We start from the raw sequence: 16,651 nt of genomic DNA, 5'->3' as shown, positions 1-16,651 counted from the left end.
CAGTCTTTTTTTTTTTTTTTTAAGATTTTATTTTATTTATTTATCAGAGAGAGAGAGGGAGAGAGAGTGAGCATAGGCAGACAGAATGGCAGGCGGAGGCAGAGGGAGAAGCAGGCTCCCTGCCAAGCAAGGAGCCCGATGTGGGACTCGATCCCAGGACGCTGGGATCATGACCTGAGCCGAAGGTAGCTGCTTAACCAACTGAGCCACCCAGGCGTCCCTCCACTTTTTTTTTTTTTTAAGATTTTATTTATTTATTTGAGAGAGAGAGAGAGAAAGATTTAAAGTTCTCAAAGTTCTCTGTGTGGTAATGGATGTTAACTTACTGTAATAATCATTTCCCGATACATAACCATTTTTTATACACCTTAAACAACTGATGTCAAGTATTTATCAATAAGAAAATGGACTTAATTAATGTATATTGTTTTAAGATGCTAAATTTGAGATGATATGTTATACAGCCATAAGAAAACGAAGCAAATCCCAATCATAATTTGAGCAAGCTTTAAAAATAGAACTTGACAAGCTTATTCTGAAATTTTATAGGGAGATGGAAAACATTAAGAGTAGTTGAAACAATCTTGGTAAAAAATGACAACATTGGAGGATCCACAGTACCTGACTATAAGATGTATTAGAAAGATAGGGGCGCCTGGGTGGCTCAGTGGGTTAAAGCCCCTGCCTTCAGCTCAGGTCATGATCCCAGAGTCCTGGGATCCAGCCCCACATCGGGCTCTCTGCTTGGCAGGGAGCCTGCTTCATCCTCTCTGCCTGCCTCTCTGCCTACTTGTGATCTCTACCTGTCAAATAAATAAATAAAATCTTTATATATAAAAAAAAAGATGTATTAGAGTAACCAAGACAGTGTAGTATTGAAATAGGGGACAAATACATTAATGGAAAAGAAAAGAGGGTCCAGAAATAGATCAACATTTAAAAACCTCATTGATTTTCAACAAAAAGCACCCAAGCAATTCAATGAAGAAAGAAAAGAATTTTCAATAAATGGTGCTGGAAGACTGGCTATCCACTTGGGGCAGGGGGGATCTCGGTCCTCATCTCACAGTGTAAACAAAGATAATTTCAAAATGGATCACAGACCTAGAGCTTCTAGAAGAAAATATACTAGAATATGCTTGGGCCTTGTTAGTAGGCAAATACTTTTTTAGACAGGATACAATAACCATAAAACTTAAAATTGTATAAATTATAATTCAACAAAATCTCACCAAAAGATACCATTAAGGAAAAGAATTGGGAAGCCACAGACAGAAAATATTTGTAAAATATATCTTCAGACCTCTATCTACAAAATACAAATAAGAGAAGTTTTACAACTCAATTAACAGAAAGACAACCCAGTAACAATGGGGAAAAACAGTCTTTCAGCAAAAGGCACTGGAACATGTACCTGGCAAAAGAATGTTGGATCCCAGACCACACACCATACTCAAAAATTAAATGGATCAAAGATGTAAATGAAGAGCAACAACTATAAAACTCTTAGCTAAGAGTCCAAATGTGAACAAAGGGGGGGGGTGTGGGAAACCAGAGGGGAAAAAAAAACTGGATTTCATCAAAATAAAAATGCTTACGTCAAAGGATACTATCAAGAAAGTAAAAACTTCTTCCACAGAATGAGAGAAGAAATTTGCAAATCATGTATCTGATAAAATACTGGTATCTAGGTCTCTTAAGAATTCTTACAACTCAACTATAAAAAGACAAATTACCCAGTTAAAAAAAATGGGCAAAGGACTTGAATAGACTGTTTTCCAAAGAAGATACCCAAGTGGCCAACAAGCACCAACAATAAAAGATGCTCTGTATCCTTAGTCACCAGGAAAATGGAAATCAAAACCACAATGAGCTACCACTTCACACCTACTAGAATGATTATAAACAAAAAGATGTTGAGGCTGTGGGGAACTGAGGCTTCATATGCTGCTGATGGGAATGTAAGCGCTTGCGGGCGCTGTGGAAAGCAGGAGCACACGAGGAACAGCAAAAAAACCTAGCAGGGCTGCAGCACAGGGAGCAGACAGGGCGGCGGATGCTCCTTGTTTCTGCATGTGCGAGAAAAAGCCCCTGGAGGGTTTATGAAGGAACCTGGTAACACTGCAGGTAGACTGAGAGGACTTGCCCATGGACTGGGGTGACAGGGCTGAGGATGAGATGAGTCACAGATAATGACCGGGTTTCCACCCAGACCAGCGGCTTGAGCGGAGCTGCTCCTGACTGAGACGATGCCGATGGAGAGCAAACCGAGAGTTGCCTTTAACCAGGTTAGGGGAGATGCCATGGCCGGGACTCAGCTCCCTGCTTCTCTTTGAAGAGTCTCCCAGGTTTGGGCAGGGCTTTTGGCTTCCCAGGGATCCAGGACACCTCCCTGCCTCCCTCTGCAGTGTGTGTGGCTCTGAGTGAATTCCTGCCGATGGAATGCAAAGGGAAGGGAAGGGGTGTGGGCCCTTCTACGTGGCACAAATGAGACTTGGAAAGAAAAAGGGATTTTTCCAATCTGTGGATGCCAAAAGTTTTATGATATATTCTGAACTTTAAAAGACTCCACTGTTACTAGCTGGCTCTAGTTTTAATGGACTGATTAAAAAGAAGCCCTTAGGATTTGATAAAATACATTACAGTTGGAATCTATGATGCTGCACAGCCAAAAAGCCTTTGTCACCATGGAGACAGTGTGACCAGCATTTTTAAAGGACATCAACTGGTTTGTTGTCAGATTCTTCAAATCGGACAAGTTATACAATACACAAAAAGGAGCCAATACAAACTATAAATCCTGCCTACTCCGGATCCTCGCACCCTGGGAAAGGGAGCAGATGGTCTGGGACTCACCTGCACGGGCCGCTCACTGCTCCTCCTCTGTCCGCAGGAACTGGGTACAGTCGGAGATTTTTTTTAGTTGAGCAAAGTTTAATCTTTCAGAACACATAGGACATGTGTTTTCTGTGTTTAACATGCTGTTCAGGGAGGGAACGGCAGAGGAGATCAACATTCCTTTAGCTTTAGGTTATTCTAATGTGAAAAGCAATCCTGTCTACACTTCCTTGGTATATATTCATCACACAATTTAAGAACCAGGAATATTCAGTCTCATGCAAGATCCCCTTTAAGGATAATGTCCTCAAAGGTCACAGAAGCTTTGGGCCTTTAGAGATCTTTAGGAATATGAATAAGGAGACCTCAGAATAAAAGAGTGGTTGAATGAAAGGCCTATTTTGGGGTAAATCTGAGTGACTGAGTGAAATGATGCACACTTACATCTTAAATTCCGAGTACAGAGCAGGGAAGTCACAATGTGGACACACGGTCCAGTCATCCTTCAACATGTGTCGGCCCTGGAAACAGTACACTTAAGAGTAAAATTCATCATTTAAAAATTTCCTGCCATTATTCAATTATTATAATAAGTATATTAAAATTAAAAGCCAGACCTCTAAATTTGGTGAGCAATTGACTAAAAAGAGATAGGGGCAAACAGACAGAAGCCAGATTTCGTTTATCAATTCATGTATAAAGAATGGTCTTCAATTTTGTGATATCATTACCTAAATTTATGTCCCTTTAAAATAAATTTTATGTTAGTCTAGTGATTAACAAATAATCTGGTATTTAAAATCTTCTAACAGCGGGCACCCAGGTGGCTCAGTCCGTTGAGCGTCCAACTCGATTTTGGCTCAGCTCATGATCTCAGTGTGGGGGACTGAGCCCTGGGAACCCTGTGTCGGGCTTGTGCTCACCGTGGAGTCAGCTGTCCCTCTTCCTCTGCTCCTTCCCCCGCTTCCCCACATGTGCATATATACTTTCTCAAAAAAATCTTCAAAAGTTTTTCTACAAGGTCTTAATATTAAAACGAATAATAAAAGCCACCACTTATTCAAGTATGCCAGGTAGAGCACTGAGGCTTCACATATATCCTGTTATCAGCCTGCGGTTTCTCTCTATAGGCAGGCGCTGTTCCGGTTGGACCTAGCAAGGTAAAGCAAATTGCAGAGGATCACAGAGCCAGTAGAGTGGCAGAAGGATTTAAGCCCAGGGACCATCTGATTGCCAAGTGTGCTTTTTACACATCAAGTATTCAAATGGACTATAAATACATATATATAAAGTCATACGTATTACAAACTTACTGTTGCAATGCAATACGGGATGTTATTTTTACATCCAGGACAGAGCAGTTCACACTCGGGGAGAAGAAATTCACAGAATGGACACGGGGTTGTGGGCTCTTCTGTCTCAGAGGTATCGGGTCTCCTGTGAGAGAGGATCACGTAACATGCCTACTTCTGCACAGTCGGGGTCTGCGGCTGGAGAAGTTCCCATCAGCCTGCACTCCCGCTCAGGGTGGAGGGAGAGTAATTGAGGGGTTAAAGTGTCGCGTCATCCAGGCCACATGTGGGGGCTGGAGTTTGCAGCATAGTAAATAGCACAGAACATGGGTGGCTCGTGCTCTCTCCCCTCTTCCTGTGCCACGGATGCCACTGATGGGGTAAGCCCACTTCTTCCCCCCGTCTCTCCCCTTCGTGGACTGAAGTGGTCAAGGCTATCCAGGGCTGTGCCGCAGAAGTGCCCGTGGCCCTGGCAGTGTTCCCGCGCTCTCCAGTGTGGCACCCGGGAGCCACGTGAAACTTCCGAGCACTTGAAATCCGGATAGTGTGAGAAACTGAGTTTTAAATTTGATTTAATTTTATTTAAATTTAAATAGCCACACATGGCTAGCAGTTACCATATTCGACCCCCCAGCTGGAGAGGAGTCTCACGTGGGGAGAGAATGACTAGCATCTCTTCCGAGCTAGGGCCCAGGCCGCAGTGGCCCTGGACAGTCGGGATGAATGTGCTCTAACAACCCCCCCCCGCACTGCCCCCCAACTCTTCACGAGGAGGACACTTTTGTGCTCCTGATACAAAGCTGGAAGACTCAGGGTTCTCTCCTTGCTGCCACCAGGACACAGCAGGCCTGAACCATGACACTTTGTTTAAGAGTCAAGTAAATCCTGAGTTTTTCGAGCCATTGTTGGGTTTTCTGCTGCTGGTAGCTCAATACAGTCCTAATGGCCACCCCAGTCCATTTGCTCCCTTAGCCGCACCTGAGCAGCCAGAGTCTGAAAACTGCATCTGTGAGATGCGGTGAGACCGCGGAAGCAGCTGTCCCTGCCTACCTGACCATGGCCTCGATCTTCTTCTTGTATTTGGCGTCGATCTTGTTGCGGTACTCGGGCCGCATCAGCATGGCCGCGAAGCTGAAAGCAGAGTTCTTCAGGCCTGCTCGGTGACACTCAATCACTGTGGACGTCAGGATAGGCACAATGTCTGCAATACACACAGGAGGGTAGAAAGCTCAGTACTTCTGCTGTCCCGACTCTGTCCCCATTCAGGAGGACAACACAATCGCACCTCTTCAGTTTGCTCTTCCTGGCAAAGAACCAGGTAGGACCTGTTTCATGAGGCAAGGGGGCGCATCAGAATATCTTCCCTGTGATTATACTGTGTTTTGCCTTGGAGCACCCGGACCTGCACTCCCTTGAGGTCCCCTTTCACATGTATCCTCCCAAACCAGAGATGTGTTTCCGCATGTGACAGGACTGCCTGTGAATGGTCAGGGAGATTAGTAAGTTTAAGCACTGACCTCGGCATGTGTCTCTCTCTTCAGGACAGATACCAGAAGGTGGATTACTGGATCAAAGAACGTGACTTTTTAAAAAATGCTCTTAGCACAGATTGCCAAATTGCTTTCTAGAAAGGCCCTACCAGTGTCTGTTCCCTACTGCTCCCTTAGCCAGCATGGTATACAATTAATTGTGGAGCCGTTTTCATGTAACAAAAAAGAAGACAGGTACAGAGGAGGGGTTGGTGAATTCTGACCTGTGGACCAAATCAGGCCTTCTGTTTTTGTATGGCTCATGGGCTCAGAGTGGCCTTTATGTTTTTAAATGGTTGAAAAAAATCAAAAGAAAAATATTTTGTGACATGTGAAAATAATATGAGGTTCAAATGTCAGCATCCCAAGAAAGTAAAATTCTGTTGGAACACATCCATACTCATTCATTTCTGTACGGTTTATGTAAAAATAGTAGCTGTGACAGACATTATGGTCCATGAAGCCCCAGACAGTTGACACCTGTACCTTTGCGGAAAGACTTTGTTGACCCCCGACACAGAGTGTGAGGAAGTCTGTTAACTGAAGAATGTTAGAATGACATGTTGCTAGTGGGGCGCCTGGATGGCTCAGTGGGTTAAGCCGCTGCCTTCGGCTCAGGTCATGATCTCAGAGTCCTGGGATCGAGTCCCGCATCGGGCTCTCTGCTCAGCGGAGAGCCTGCTTCCCTCTCTCTCTCTGCCTGCCTCTCCATCTACTTGTGATTTCTCTCTGTCAAATAAATAAATAAAATCTTAAAAAAAAAAAAAAAAGAATGAGGGGACCTTCTGTAGCGGCGGTGGCCTGGCTGAGAACAGGGTCAGACTTACTAGCTGAACAGTGCGGTCTTGGGCAAGTGCCCTTCACTTCTTTCCCCTCTGCTTGCTTCTCCAGTAAAACAGAGAAAACAACAGTGCCCACGGGTGTAGTTTTTTTTGTTTTTTAAATAGTTTGCATTTTAAAGATTTTATTTATTTGACAGAAATCACAAGTAGACGGAGAGGCAGGCAGAGAGAGAGAGAGGGAAGCAGGCTCCCTGCTGAGCAGAGAGTCCGATGTGGGACTCGATCCCAGGACCCTGAGATCATGACCTGAGCCGAAGGCAGCGGCTTAACCCACTGAGCCAGCCAGGCGTCCCCCCATTTCCAGATCAGAGTGGCTCACTGTACCTGAACTCTTTGCACAAACAGTGTGGTTTACGCTGAACATTTGCTTTCTGGGAATCTGACAGCGCCCGGTACAAGCCCTGGGCCCTGAGCCTCTCATGAGCGCATCTGGTAGACACACTTTACATGTGTTGTCACACACCTCACTGCTGGAGGAGTGTGTCCCGTGTTTACTCTGCTGGAGGGGACTCGGAAACATGCACCTGGTTCTCACCCACACCTCGCCCCGTGCATGTGCCTTTTGCATTTGCTGCTCCGGGTTTGTATTCTTCTGCTGTAATGTTAGCCTCCGGCACGACTGTGGGTTGCATTGTGTGAGTCCTAGTGAACTTGGGGGTGATCTTGGGGTCCCATTAGACTACTTGCTGGGGTGGGTGTGAGGAATAAATGAGTTAATCTGTGTAGAGAACAGTGGCTGGAGGGGTTAGTGACTGTCAATCTTACAGTGCCACACTGAGGTCCACACGTGGGGGACAGGTCCTTCTCAACAGTACGTACGTGATGGGAATTTGCTGATGTTGTTGGCCACCCGGATAAGCATACGTGCCCCTTTCATATGATCGCCACTTTTCACGTGAATCTGAAATAAATGACGTATGTTGCTCTTAAGAGATTTTAATTAACCCTAATTCATGCTTTATTCCCCCACATAATTAACTCCTTCATTATGATGCTGAACGAGCTGTCCCATGATCCTCGCAGCCCTACTTGGCTTAAGGCACTTGGGAGTTCTTCTCTGTTTCTCCTTCCAGCAGCGCCGCCTGACCCTGTGGCCTCACCGACCTTACCCCCCTCTATGCTCTGCTTTTTACTTTGCCCCAGACCACGTGGCATGAGTTCAAATCCCTGATCCAGCTCGTACAGGCCATTTTCAGAGCGCTAATAATGCCAACTTTGCCAAGCTGTTGTGAGACCTGAAAGCCAAGTCTTTCAGGCAGAAAGAGAGGATGAGCTGTTAAAGGAAGAGGGCAAGGGGGCAGCGGCAGCCGGAAGGCCTGAGATTGGGGGAGTACTGAGAATGAGGGGGGCCTTGACGCATAGGATGAGAGGAGGCTTGGAGAGCCAACAGGGCCGAGGCATGATGTCGCCGTATCACACAGCGAGATGGGGCAGCCCCCAGAGGTGGGAGAGGGCGGGGGGGGGGGTCTGTTGTGGGCTCGGGGTGGGGGTGGAGAGAAGTAGAGCCATAGGAGGCAGAACTGGTTGGTATTTGGTGAGAACGTGCAGCGTGAGCGGAGAGTAACTCCCAGGCATCAGGTCCAAGCAACGGCTGATGGCGTCACTTCCTGAGCACGGCTACCCGGTAAATACCAGAAGGGGGAGGGACTCCCTTGCTGCTTGTCCTCTGCTGACTCCCTGGGCCTCAGACAGCCCAGCTCCATCATGAAGACACCAAGGTCCCGGGCTGTCCCTCAGCCCAAATCCCTGCCCCCGCTCTGGGAGGAAGCACCCACCAAAGCTGTCTTGAGAGCCCCTGAAGCGCGGCTGACTTTCTTCAGTCTTTGGCTCAAAGATGCCTGGGACATTTTTACGTCAATGTATTCTGACTGGAAAAGGTTTCACAGTTTCCCTTTTGACACCATGAGCAGTTAAAAATCGTGAGAAAGGGTGGTGCTTGCGTAAGAGTCGAGAACCACGGCAAATGGGGAAGAGTCCCGCGGTGCCCTTCAGTGGGAGGGGAAGAGGGTGCCCGGTCGGTCCTCGGCCAGGGATGGGCCGGCTCTCGGGGCCGGATGAAAAGAAAAAGGCTTGAGCACCATCCCTGTGCCTTAGGGTGGTAGAAAGCCCTGGTCCCGGAGGGCTGTGTGTAGGATTCCCTGACTTCCACCCCCAAAAGCGCCTTTCTGCTGGATTCTGTGCCCACAACACATGGCACCACCACTCACGTCTGCAGATGAGAGAGCCCGCCCTTCTCCCTTTCCACTCCTTTCCACATGAGAGAAGGGATCCTTCCGCTGCTCTGAGGAGAAATGTACTCTCCAGGGCTACAAGCCAGAATTCTCATTTTTTTCCTTACCATCAGTGTTACAGAACTGTGTGGCCGAATATGGTAGCCACTAGCCATATATGGCTATTTAAATTTTAAAATTAAAATTATATAAAATAAAAAAATGTAGTTTCTCATTTGCACCAGCTGTATTTCCGGTCTCCATAGCCAGGATGCTGGCTACCATATGGGGAAGCCCAGACATTGGCACCTACGACACTGTAGAAAGTTCTGGACAGCACTGGTAGAGATCATAATTAGGATCTTAGTCATTCATAACACGCCTCCTCTATCCTAGGTACCGTCAAGATTAAGATCTTGGGGACTGGACTGGAAACCAAATTGGCATTAATATGGGAAGATGTACTTTGATATAATGAAAATTTAGAAAAACATGTGAGTTGGATTCTGTCTGTATCTTTATAGAGATATGTGTATAAATATATTACAAAATTCACATCAATTTACACATAACTTTTATGTAAATTACAATACAAGTATTTGAGGTTTGAATGCTATAGTTTGTTTTTATTAAGATTTACTAATTGAGGGGTGCCTGGATGGCTCAGTAGGTTAAAGCCTCTGACTTTGGCTCAGGTCATGATCTCAGGGTCCTGGGATCGAGTCCCACATCTGGCTCCCTGCTCAGCGGGGAGCCTGCTTCTCCCTCTCCCTCTCTCGCTGTCTCTCCCTCTATCAAATAAAAAAGGTCTTCAAAGAAAAATTACTAATTGAAAAGACAGAATACACAACTGGACATAAATATAATCTTAATGTGGTAAGAAAAAATAGTGCATACGTGTATTTACCAAGTATAGAGGATATACACAGCGCAAAGTTAATAGCTGTTCTATCTGGTGATGGACTTAAAGGGTCAGTTACTTTTTCATTACACTTTTCTACATTCTCTAAATTTTCTCCATGAATATGTACCATTTTTATACTCAGATAGAAACTAAATAGTATTAAAAACTGTAGAATTGTATAAAATCTACCATGTTAGAATTAATAAACTAGTAAACTTTGGTTAGATGAAAATGTCTTAAGTAAATTTTTCTTGACCAGGTAATCCATTTATATGCTTCAAAATCAAGACAAGGTAGAAATACATCCACAGAGAAACCTGCTTTCCCTCTCGTCCCCTCAATGGAGATGGCTGTCACGTCGCCTCTGCCCCATGTCGTGCTCCCGTTAGCAAACTACTTTGGCTAGCGAGACTTTGAGTCTATTTCTAATTTTATTTGCAACAAATATATATTCATTCTTATTCTTAACCCTTTTGCACCCAACGGGTAGCAGACTGTATAATTATCCTGTATGTTGCTGTTTTCCACTTAACAACAGAGATCTAGAAACTCACTCTAATCCAACGGAGAGGTGCCCATAAGAAATCCCTTCAGGTGATAACCTCCCTTGGCAGATTATGTCCCAAGTCCCTCAAAGGGTCTCACCTTCACTAGGATGTAGCTGTGCAGGATCATGAGGTTGGTGGCCATCTCAGAGGGAATTTTGATCTTCTGGGATTTGAGTTCTGCATACATGCTAAAGAGAACGTCGTGTGCATTCCGATAGTTTCCTAGAAAAAAAGGTGGCAAAATGACATTATTGCAAAGGATGAAATCTGAGGCCTTTCTGTGGGCCCTCATTTTATTTTATTCTTTTAAAGGTTTTATATAAATTCCAGTTAGCGAACACAGAGCGTAATATTTGTTTCAGGTATACAATACAGGGACTCAGTACTCCATACATCACCTGGTGTTCCTCACAACGTGCGTGGCCCTTGTTTTGTAAGAAGATTTTGTTATTAGCAATATCCTCATAATTTCTTATATAAAGGAGCATAGTTGTTCTTCCTGCAGTAACTCTTGGTACGAATGTCCAGCTGGTCCCTCAGAGAGAAAATGGTGTCCGCCGACACATCTCCCTCTTCCTAAGGAAACCATCCGCCCCCAAAGCCAATGGGTCATCAAGTTTGGGGTCAGCCTTCTAAGTCTCCCAAATCCAGCCTGGCCCCAGGCCCATTAAATGCTTCTCACCATCTCTCCATCTCTCTGCAGCAGCATCGGTATTCCTCTCTGTTCTGCCTCCACTCTGACGTCAGAGTGTTCTTGAAAGACCTGGAGTTCACACTCCAACATAAAAACCCTCCAAGGGCCTTAGGGATTGACGGCCAATTCCTGAGCCAAGGACCTGAACCCTTCAGGATCTGCCTCCGCCTACCATCCTAACCCGACTTCGCCCTCCCCCTCCCCCGCGCCATAGTCGGTGCTCCTGTGTCCCCTGCTGCCGTCCCCCCTGCACACCTTCCCCCCATCATCTCCGGCCAGCTCAGCCTGTCGATGCTCAGCTGAAACTTCTGTTGTCTTCTCTCATCTCCATCCTCCAACTCCCCATGTCCCCCACCCTCAGGATGAGGGGGATCCCTGTCCCCATGCCCTTCTAATGGGTTTCCTTCCCACTCTGGTACTTCTTGGCCTGCACAACAGCTCTGAATCTGCTGTCTCCCCCACCAAGTCAGGACTCTCTAAGGGTGGAACCATGGCTCAGTCTCCCGAGTCCTGAGCCCCCGCCATGTACCCTGCAGCAGGTGTTAGATCAGTAATAACTGACTTAACTCCATATTTTCCAAAATCGTGTTCTGTATTTATGAACATCTAAAAGAATCAGCCTGTGAAAACTAGGGAAGATGTCAGACTAATTCTCTTCGTCAATAATGTTTCGAGAGCATGTAAGTGAGAGAATGGAACTATCCTAAAGGTTCTTTTTTTTTTTTTTTTAAAGATTTATTTCTTTATTTATTTGACAGAGATCACAAGTAGGCAAAGAGGCAAGCAGAGGGAGAGGGAGAAGCAGGCTCCCCGCTGAGCAGAGAGACCAATGCGGGGCTCGATCCCAGGACACTGGGATCATGACCTGACCTGAAGGCAGAGGCTTTAACCCACCGAGCCACCCAGGCGCCCCGTGTCCTGGAGGTTCTATCAACGGTCCCTGCATGCTATTCCGAACGAGATCAATCCTAACTTTAGCTACATCATCTCCCATCTTCTAGTATCTTTCCTGTTGTGCAAGCCAAACACATGGGACGGAAGGAAAGTGCAGCACAGTGTAGGGGAGGGGCTGCGGGCCAGCGAGGGCGGGGAGGTCCGTCCAGGACCAGGAGCTGCGAGGCCATGAAGGGGAGAGGACGTAGCGTGGTCAACAGAAGGCGTCAGCGGAGGTACTCCGCGATGGGGCACTGTCTCACTTCCCTCGGACCCAGAAACGGTCCTTTCCCTAGTCTTCCGGCTTCAGAGCAAACCCAGATTAGAAAAGGGCTACTATTTCCTGTGCAGCAAAGGGGCTGGAGCTTGATTCCACTCCTTGAATCTGGAAAAACACGAAGCCCAGACCTACCCGCAGACTGCTCTTCTCTGGCGATGATGATGGCGGTGCGAGCGGCTTCCCGGTACTGCTTCAAGGCCATGTACAAGCGGAACAGGTACTTGGCATCCTAACACGCAAACCGTTACAGAAACGTCACTGTCTTCACTAGTGAACGGGAGAAACACCTACAGTTTTGCATTTCTGTTGGAATCCACTTTGGATAGTCTTTTTAAAAAAATCCATTGAATAAAGAATTTATTTATCCAGTATTTATTCATAGTTTAATATGCACCAGGTCGTATTTTCAGTACTTGAGAACTATTAATGTGTTTAAAACCTCATGCCCTCCCTGGGAGAAAAGCACGGCTATATGCTAATTGCACTGATGAGAAACGAACCCAAGAGGGCCTTTCCAGAGCTGGGATCAAGCCGCAGTGATGGGGCCTCAGAGTCTGTGTTCCTAACCCTCTAACCCCAGAGTTATCTCCTGTGTGCTTGGAATCCAAATGTGTTCTCATACGATGTACCAACTTCATAAAATTTCAAAAACTGCTATACCCATATCAATTTCACTGGTCCACAAAAAACTCTGGCCTTTGACTATTTCTTATTCTCATTCTCTTCACCTCCAGACAATCTCCTACGCTGGTTTCCTGGTTATTAGAATAAGTGGACATCAGGTGAGCAGGCTAGTAAGAGTTGAAGAGTTTAACCTTTGGTAGGTTAACTTACTCTCCCCTGGGTCTCCGTGTCTCTATCTGTGAAACACTGGAAATGGACTTGGGGATCATGTTTGCTCTATAATCCTCTCCGGCTAGGACATTCTGGCACCTTCTCTCCAAATCAGTAATTTGACTTCCTTCATAAGAAAATCACCTCAAACATCAAAGCAAAAGGGAAGAAAAGCTCAAGGGTATTCTCAAAGGAGACCATCTTCATCAGGACTGAAAGAAGACTGATGTCTGCATGAACTCCCAAGTCACATACTTTGAAAATATTTTCTTAATAATTTATTTCTCCTTTATATTTACAGTGAGTTACTTTCATGCTAAATATGATCGCTATTCATTCCCATATCTTTTGAAATATGAGCAAAGTATATGATTTTTAGGGATTAATGCTAACTCATAGTTCTAATAATATTTTTCATAGTTCCCAGAACAAATACAACCTTTAACCTTTGAGGAAAACTGTGGGTGGTAAAAACTGTTATCTTGAGGGGGAGGGCTGCGTCTATTGCACAGGTGGCCGTGCCAATTTCAAAGAATGAATATATCCAATAGCTTCTAAAATGCACGGTCTGTCTAGCAGACCTCAAGCTGTATTCAGACAGAAAATTCAATAAGCCATAGTAGGTAAAAACAGGGCAGAATAAAGTCAGATCATAACTAAACTCCATAAAATCCAAATGGCATTTCTGGTACCTTTGGCATGCCGTCACTCTCTCCCATCAGGTGGTCTATCAGCTGGCTGGTCAGAAGTTCATCTTTGGCCTGACCAACCTGTTTAGGAAGAGAAAGAAACCATAAAGAAACCATAATTCGGCATCTTAAAACTAGAAAGGAAGGGGAACTCGGGGGAGACAAATAATCTTGGGCTAAGGAAATGGAATAAAAAACAATTGTAAAAATACCTGAAGTCAAGTGCCTGACAGGATATAAATTCAGGATCTTATTTCGTTTATAGTCTCCAATAATAAAAGTCTATCCTTCGAAGCTATAGCTTCTCTAAGTTGCTATATTAAAAGGCCATTTTTTTTTTCACACACAAAATACACTTCTTCAATGTTTCGGTAAAAACTTCCTTAAGGTAAGTGACTATGACATCTAGATAATAGGGTCTTGAGCATAGGAACTGGGCCTTCTGCAAGAGCATAGCATCAAGCACTGCATCTCCAGCAGTCCCCAAGGAAATGCACCTGTCCATGGCCAACTGAAGTCTAAAAGCAGGAAAAGTATGGCCACTGGGGCCCAGAAGAGGGCAGGCGGCTGGAAGCGTGGGTGGAGTTTGGGAGAGGATGCTGGCCTGGAGACCTAGGTCTGAGAGTCACCTGCATGAAGGTCAGAGTTCAATCCCTCATGAGTTGTGTGGTGTTGATCAGGAAAAATTATGGACCACAGGAAATGTATTAGGTTTAGATAGGAGGAATAATTAATTATTGACAAGAATAGGAGGCTTCAGAGTCTTGTGTCCAGAAAAAAAGGGGTGAGCCAAGAAACAACAGGAGCTCCAGAGCAACCCTAGCTTGCTACTCCTCAGGGGAAAGGATTAAGAGAAGTTAGAAAGTTCCTTGTAGACAAGGGATTGTAGCGAACCTGTGGAGGGGAGAGGCTCTTTTGGCTGCAGAATTTCTACACACTTGTGTGTCAGTGCAAGAAAGCTAAGCTTTTATAGATCTGTTGCCTCTGCTTTCACGCCTGCTGTAAGGAAGGGATGCTGTAAGGAAGAGAAATCCTGTACAGTTCCTCATCTCGATGGCTTTGGCGGATGGCTCTGGTGGATGGTGAATGAGCCAGTACAGAGACATGGTTAAAGCAAGGGCTCTGGAGTCGGCCTGCCTGAGGTCAAAAGATCACCGGTGTGATCTTCAGCAGGTGACTCTTGGGACCTCCACGAGGATAAAAATAATACCTGACTCACAGCACTGTTTTAAGGATTAAAGAAGTTAATACTCTTAAAGGGCTTGGACTGGTCCTAAGCAGGCGGTGTTGCCAGGTACAGCAAGTGAAAATAAGGGCACATGGTTAAACTTGAATTTCAGAGCATTGAGCACACCCAAAATGGTAAGATAAATGGAAAGGAGAGGCAGTAAGGAACAGATGTGGCCACTCGGAATTAAAATTAAAAGGAGGACGGAGACAGAATGCTGAGGAACACATACATTTAAGGAGCAAAGGAGTCAGTGGAGGAGGTTGAGAGGGGACTATCTGAGAAGTAATGGGAGAAGCAGTGTTCTAAGGGAGTAACAATTTCAAGAAAGGTGTAGTATAATAGCATACAATGCTGCCATAACATGGAATAAAGACTGAGAAGAAACTCATGTATTTAGCAAGTAAGAGATTGGTGGAGACCTCATAGAGAAGGTTTACAGAGAGGTGAAGCCAGAAGCTCACTGCAAAGAGGCAGGAAGGCCCCCAACCCAGCTACCGGACCTATCTTTCTCATCCATCTCATGGGTTTACGCAGGTAATGGTTCCCAACTAGGGCTCTTCTACACACACATCAACACACATACACCAAGAATGTATTTCAGAAACGTCACGGGTAGAGGATGGGGGTGGGGTGGGGTAGGGATGGGTGAAGTATGAATATTTTTAAGATATTCTCAATTATGGGGTCAGCAGGTAAGAGTGCACAGATTATAAGAAAATTCAAGTCAGGGGAGGGGGTCTCAGGGTGGAAAGGAATGGAGGATTGGAAGGGAATTTATACCATCTATATAATGCATTCACTGAGCTGGGAACCAACGTGTGTTCAGTCAGCAAATATTTACTGAGTGCCCATGATGTGCTAAATACTCTATGAAGAAATGGGTCCTTGCACTTGAGGACTATTAATCTGAAGGAGAAATGTAATGGTAGGTGATGTTCAAACCACTTTTGTCTGATATTGATTCCTTTGACTTTTCTGAGAAATGCTCCCACTTCCATTTCAACCGTGGGTTCTAGTGGGACTTTGGTGCCTCAGAGGACCCCCTTCTTCATGACCATATAAATGGGAATGTCAAGGGGTGGGAATTTAACCCAGTTTGCCAAAGCAAGATATTCCATCCCTGTGGCCACTAGTTGTTTAATCTTGGAATGGCCATCTGAACTAACCAAATCAGAGCCTTTCTGGATTTATGAATTTGGGGCCAGAATCCCAGTCCATCTTTGGTAGGAAAGGCAGGATATGTATTCTGGAGAGCTGCTGGAAGTCTTGAGTCCAGCTTTCTGGAGGAAGTAGGTGTTGGAAAAGGTTGTGGATATGCAGAGAAAACCAGAGAATGTAACTATTTTTATAATTAAAAATGTAGATGTATAGTGTAAATGTAGATGGCTAGAGAATAATTTCCATTCTCTAATAATTCTACCGCAGCTTCAAATTCAGATACTTTTAGAAAATACTAATTTTTATGTCACAATAAAAAGTGCCAACATTTATACTGAAAAGGCTTAGAAACAGAATATTCCTAGCACCCAAATTATGGTCTCTAAAACTATTTCTCATTGAAAGGAATCAGAACTCCCTAGAGAAATGCTTGGTTCCAGGTCTGGGGCAAGAAATGGTACCTGGCCACAGCAATTAGGCAAGAAAAAGAAAGAAAAGGCATCCAAGTTGGAAAGGAAGAAGTTAAAGTGTTACTGTTTGCAGATGACATGATACCATAAATAGAAAACCCTAAAAAATCCACCAAGAAACCATTAGAACTAATAAATAAATGTTGTAGGATATATAATCAATATGCAAAAATTTCTTGCATTTCTATACATTATTAAT

General features: G+C 44.9%; 1 protein-coding gene across 3 annotated transcripts in view; it reads right to left on the bottom strand.

Annotated features, from left to right (window-relative positions):
* WDR19 (WD repeat domain 19) overlaps positions 1 to 16,651 on the bottom strand; it is a 98,928-nt gene that overhangs the window by 7,564 nt on the left and 74,713 nt on the right. For 2 of the 3 annotated variants that reach the window (XM_004764012.3, XM_013062210.2), the window contains 8 exons: positions 13,597 to 13,674; positions 12,203 to 12,299; positions 10,261 to 10,385; positions 7,321 to 7,402; positions 5,181 to 5,331; positions 4,152 to 4,275; positions 3,283 to 3,359; positions 2,857 to 2,981 (listed from right to left, as the gene is read on the bottom strand). In XM_004764012.3, coding sequence (XP_004764069.1) covers positions 2,870 to 2,981; positions 3,283 to 3,359; positions 4,152 to 4,275; positions 5,181 to 5,331; positions 7,321 to 7,402; positions 10,261 to 10,385; positions 12,203 to 12,299; positions 13,597 to 13,674 — 846 coding nt within the window. In that variant the 3' untranslated portion in view covers positions 2,857 to 2,869. Of the gene's footprint in view, positions 1 to 2,856; positions 2,982 to 3,282; positions 3,360 to 3,388; positions 3,991 to 4,151; positions 4,276 to 5,180; positions 5,332 to 7,320; positions 7,403 to 10,260; positions 10,386 to 12,202; positions 12,300 to 13,596; positions 13,675 to 16,651 lie in introns of those variants that run through there. The other variant, XM_045076595.1, reaches the window with a different exon arrangement.

This window comes from Mustela putorius, unplaced genomic scaffold (assembly GCF_011764305.1).
Source record: "Mustela putorius furo isolate JIRA1106 unplaced genomic scaffold, ASM1176430v1.1 tig00000083_pilon_pilon_pilon, whole genome shotgun sequence".
In the NCBI taxonomy this organism is placed as follows: Eukaryota; Metazoa; Chordata; class Mammalia; order Carnivora; family Mustelidae; genus Mustela; species Mustela putorius.
This window is presented reverse-complemented; position numbering and strand designations above follow the sequence as displayed.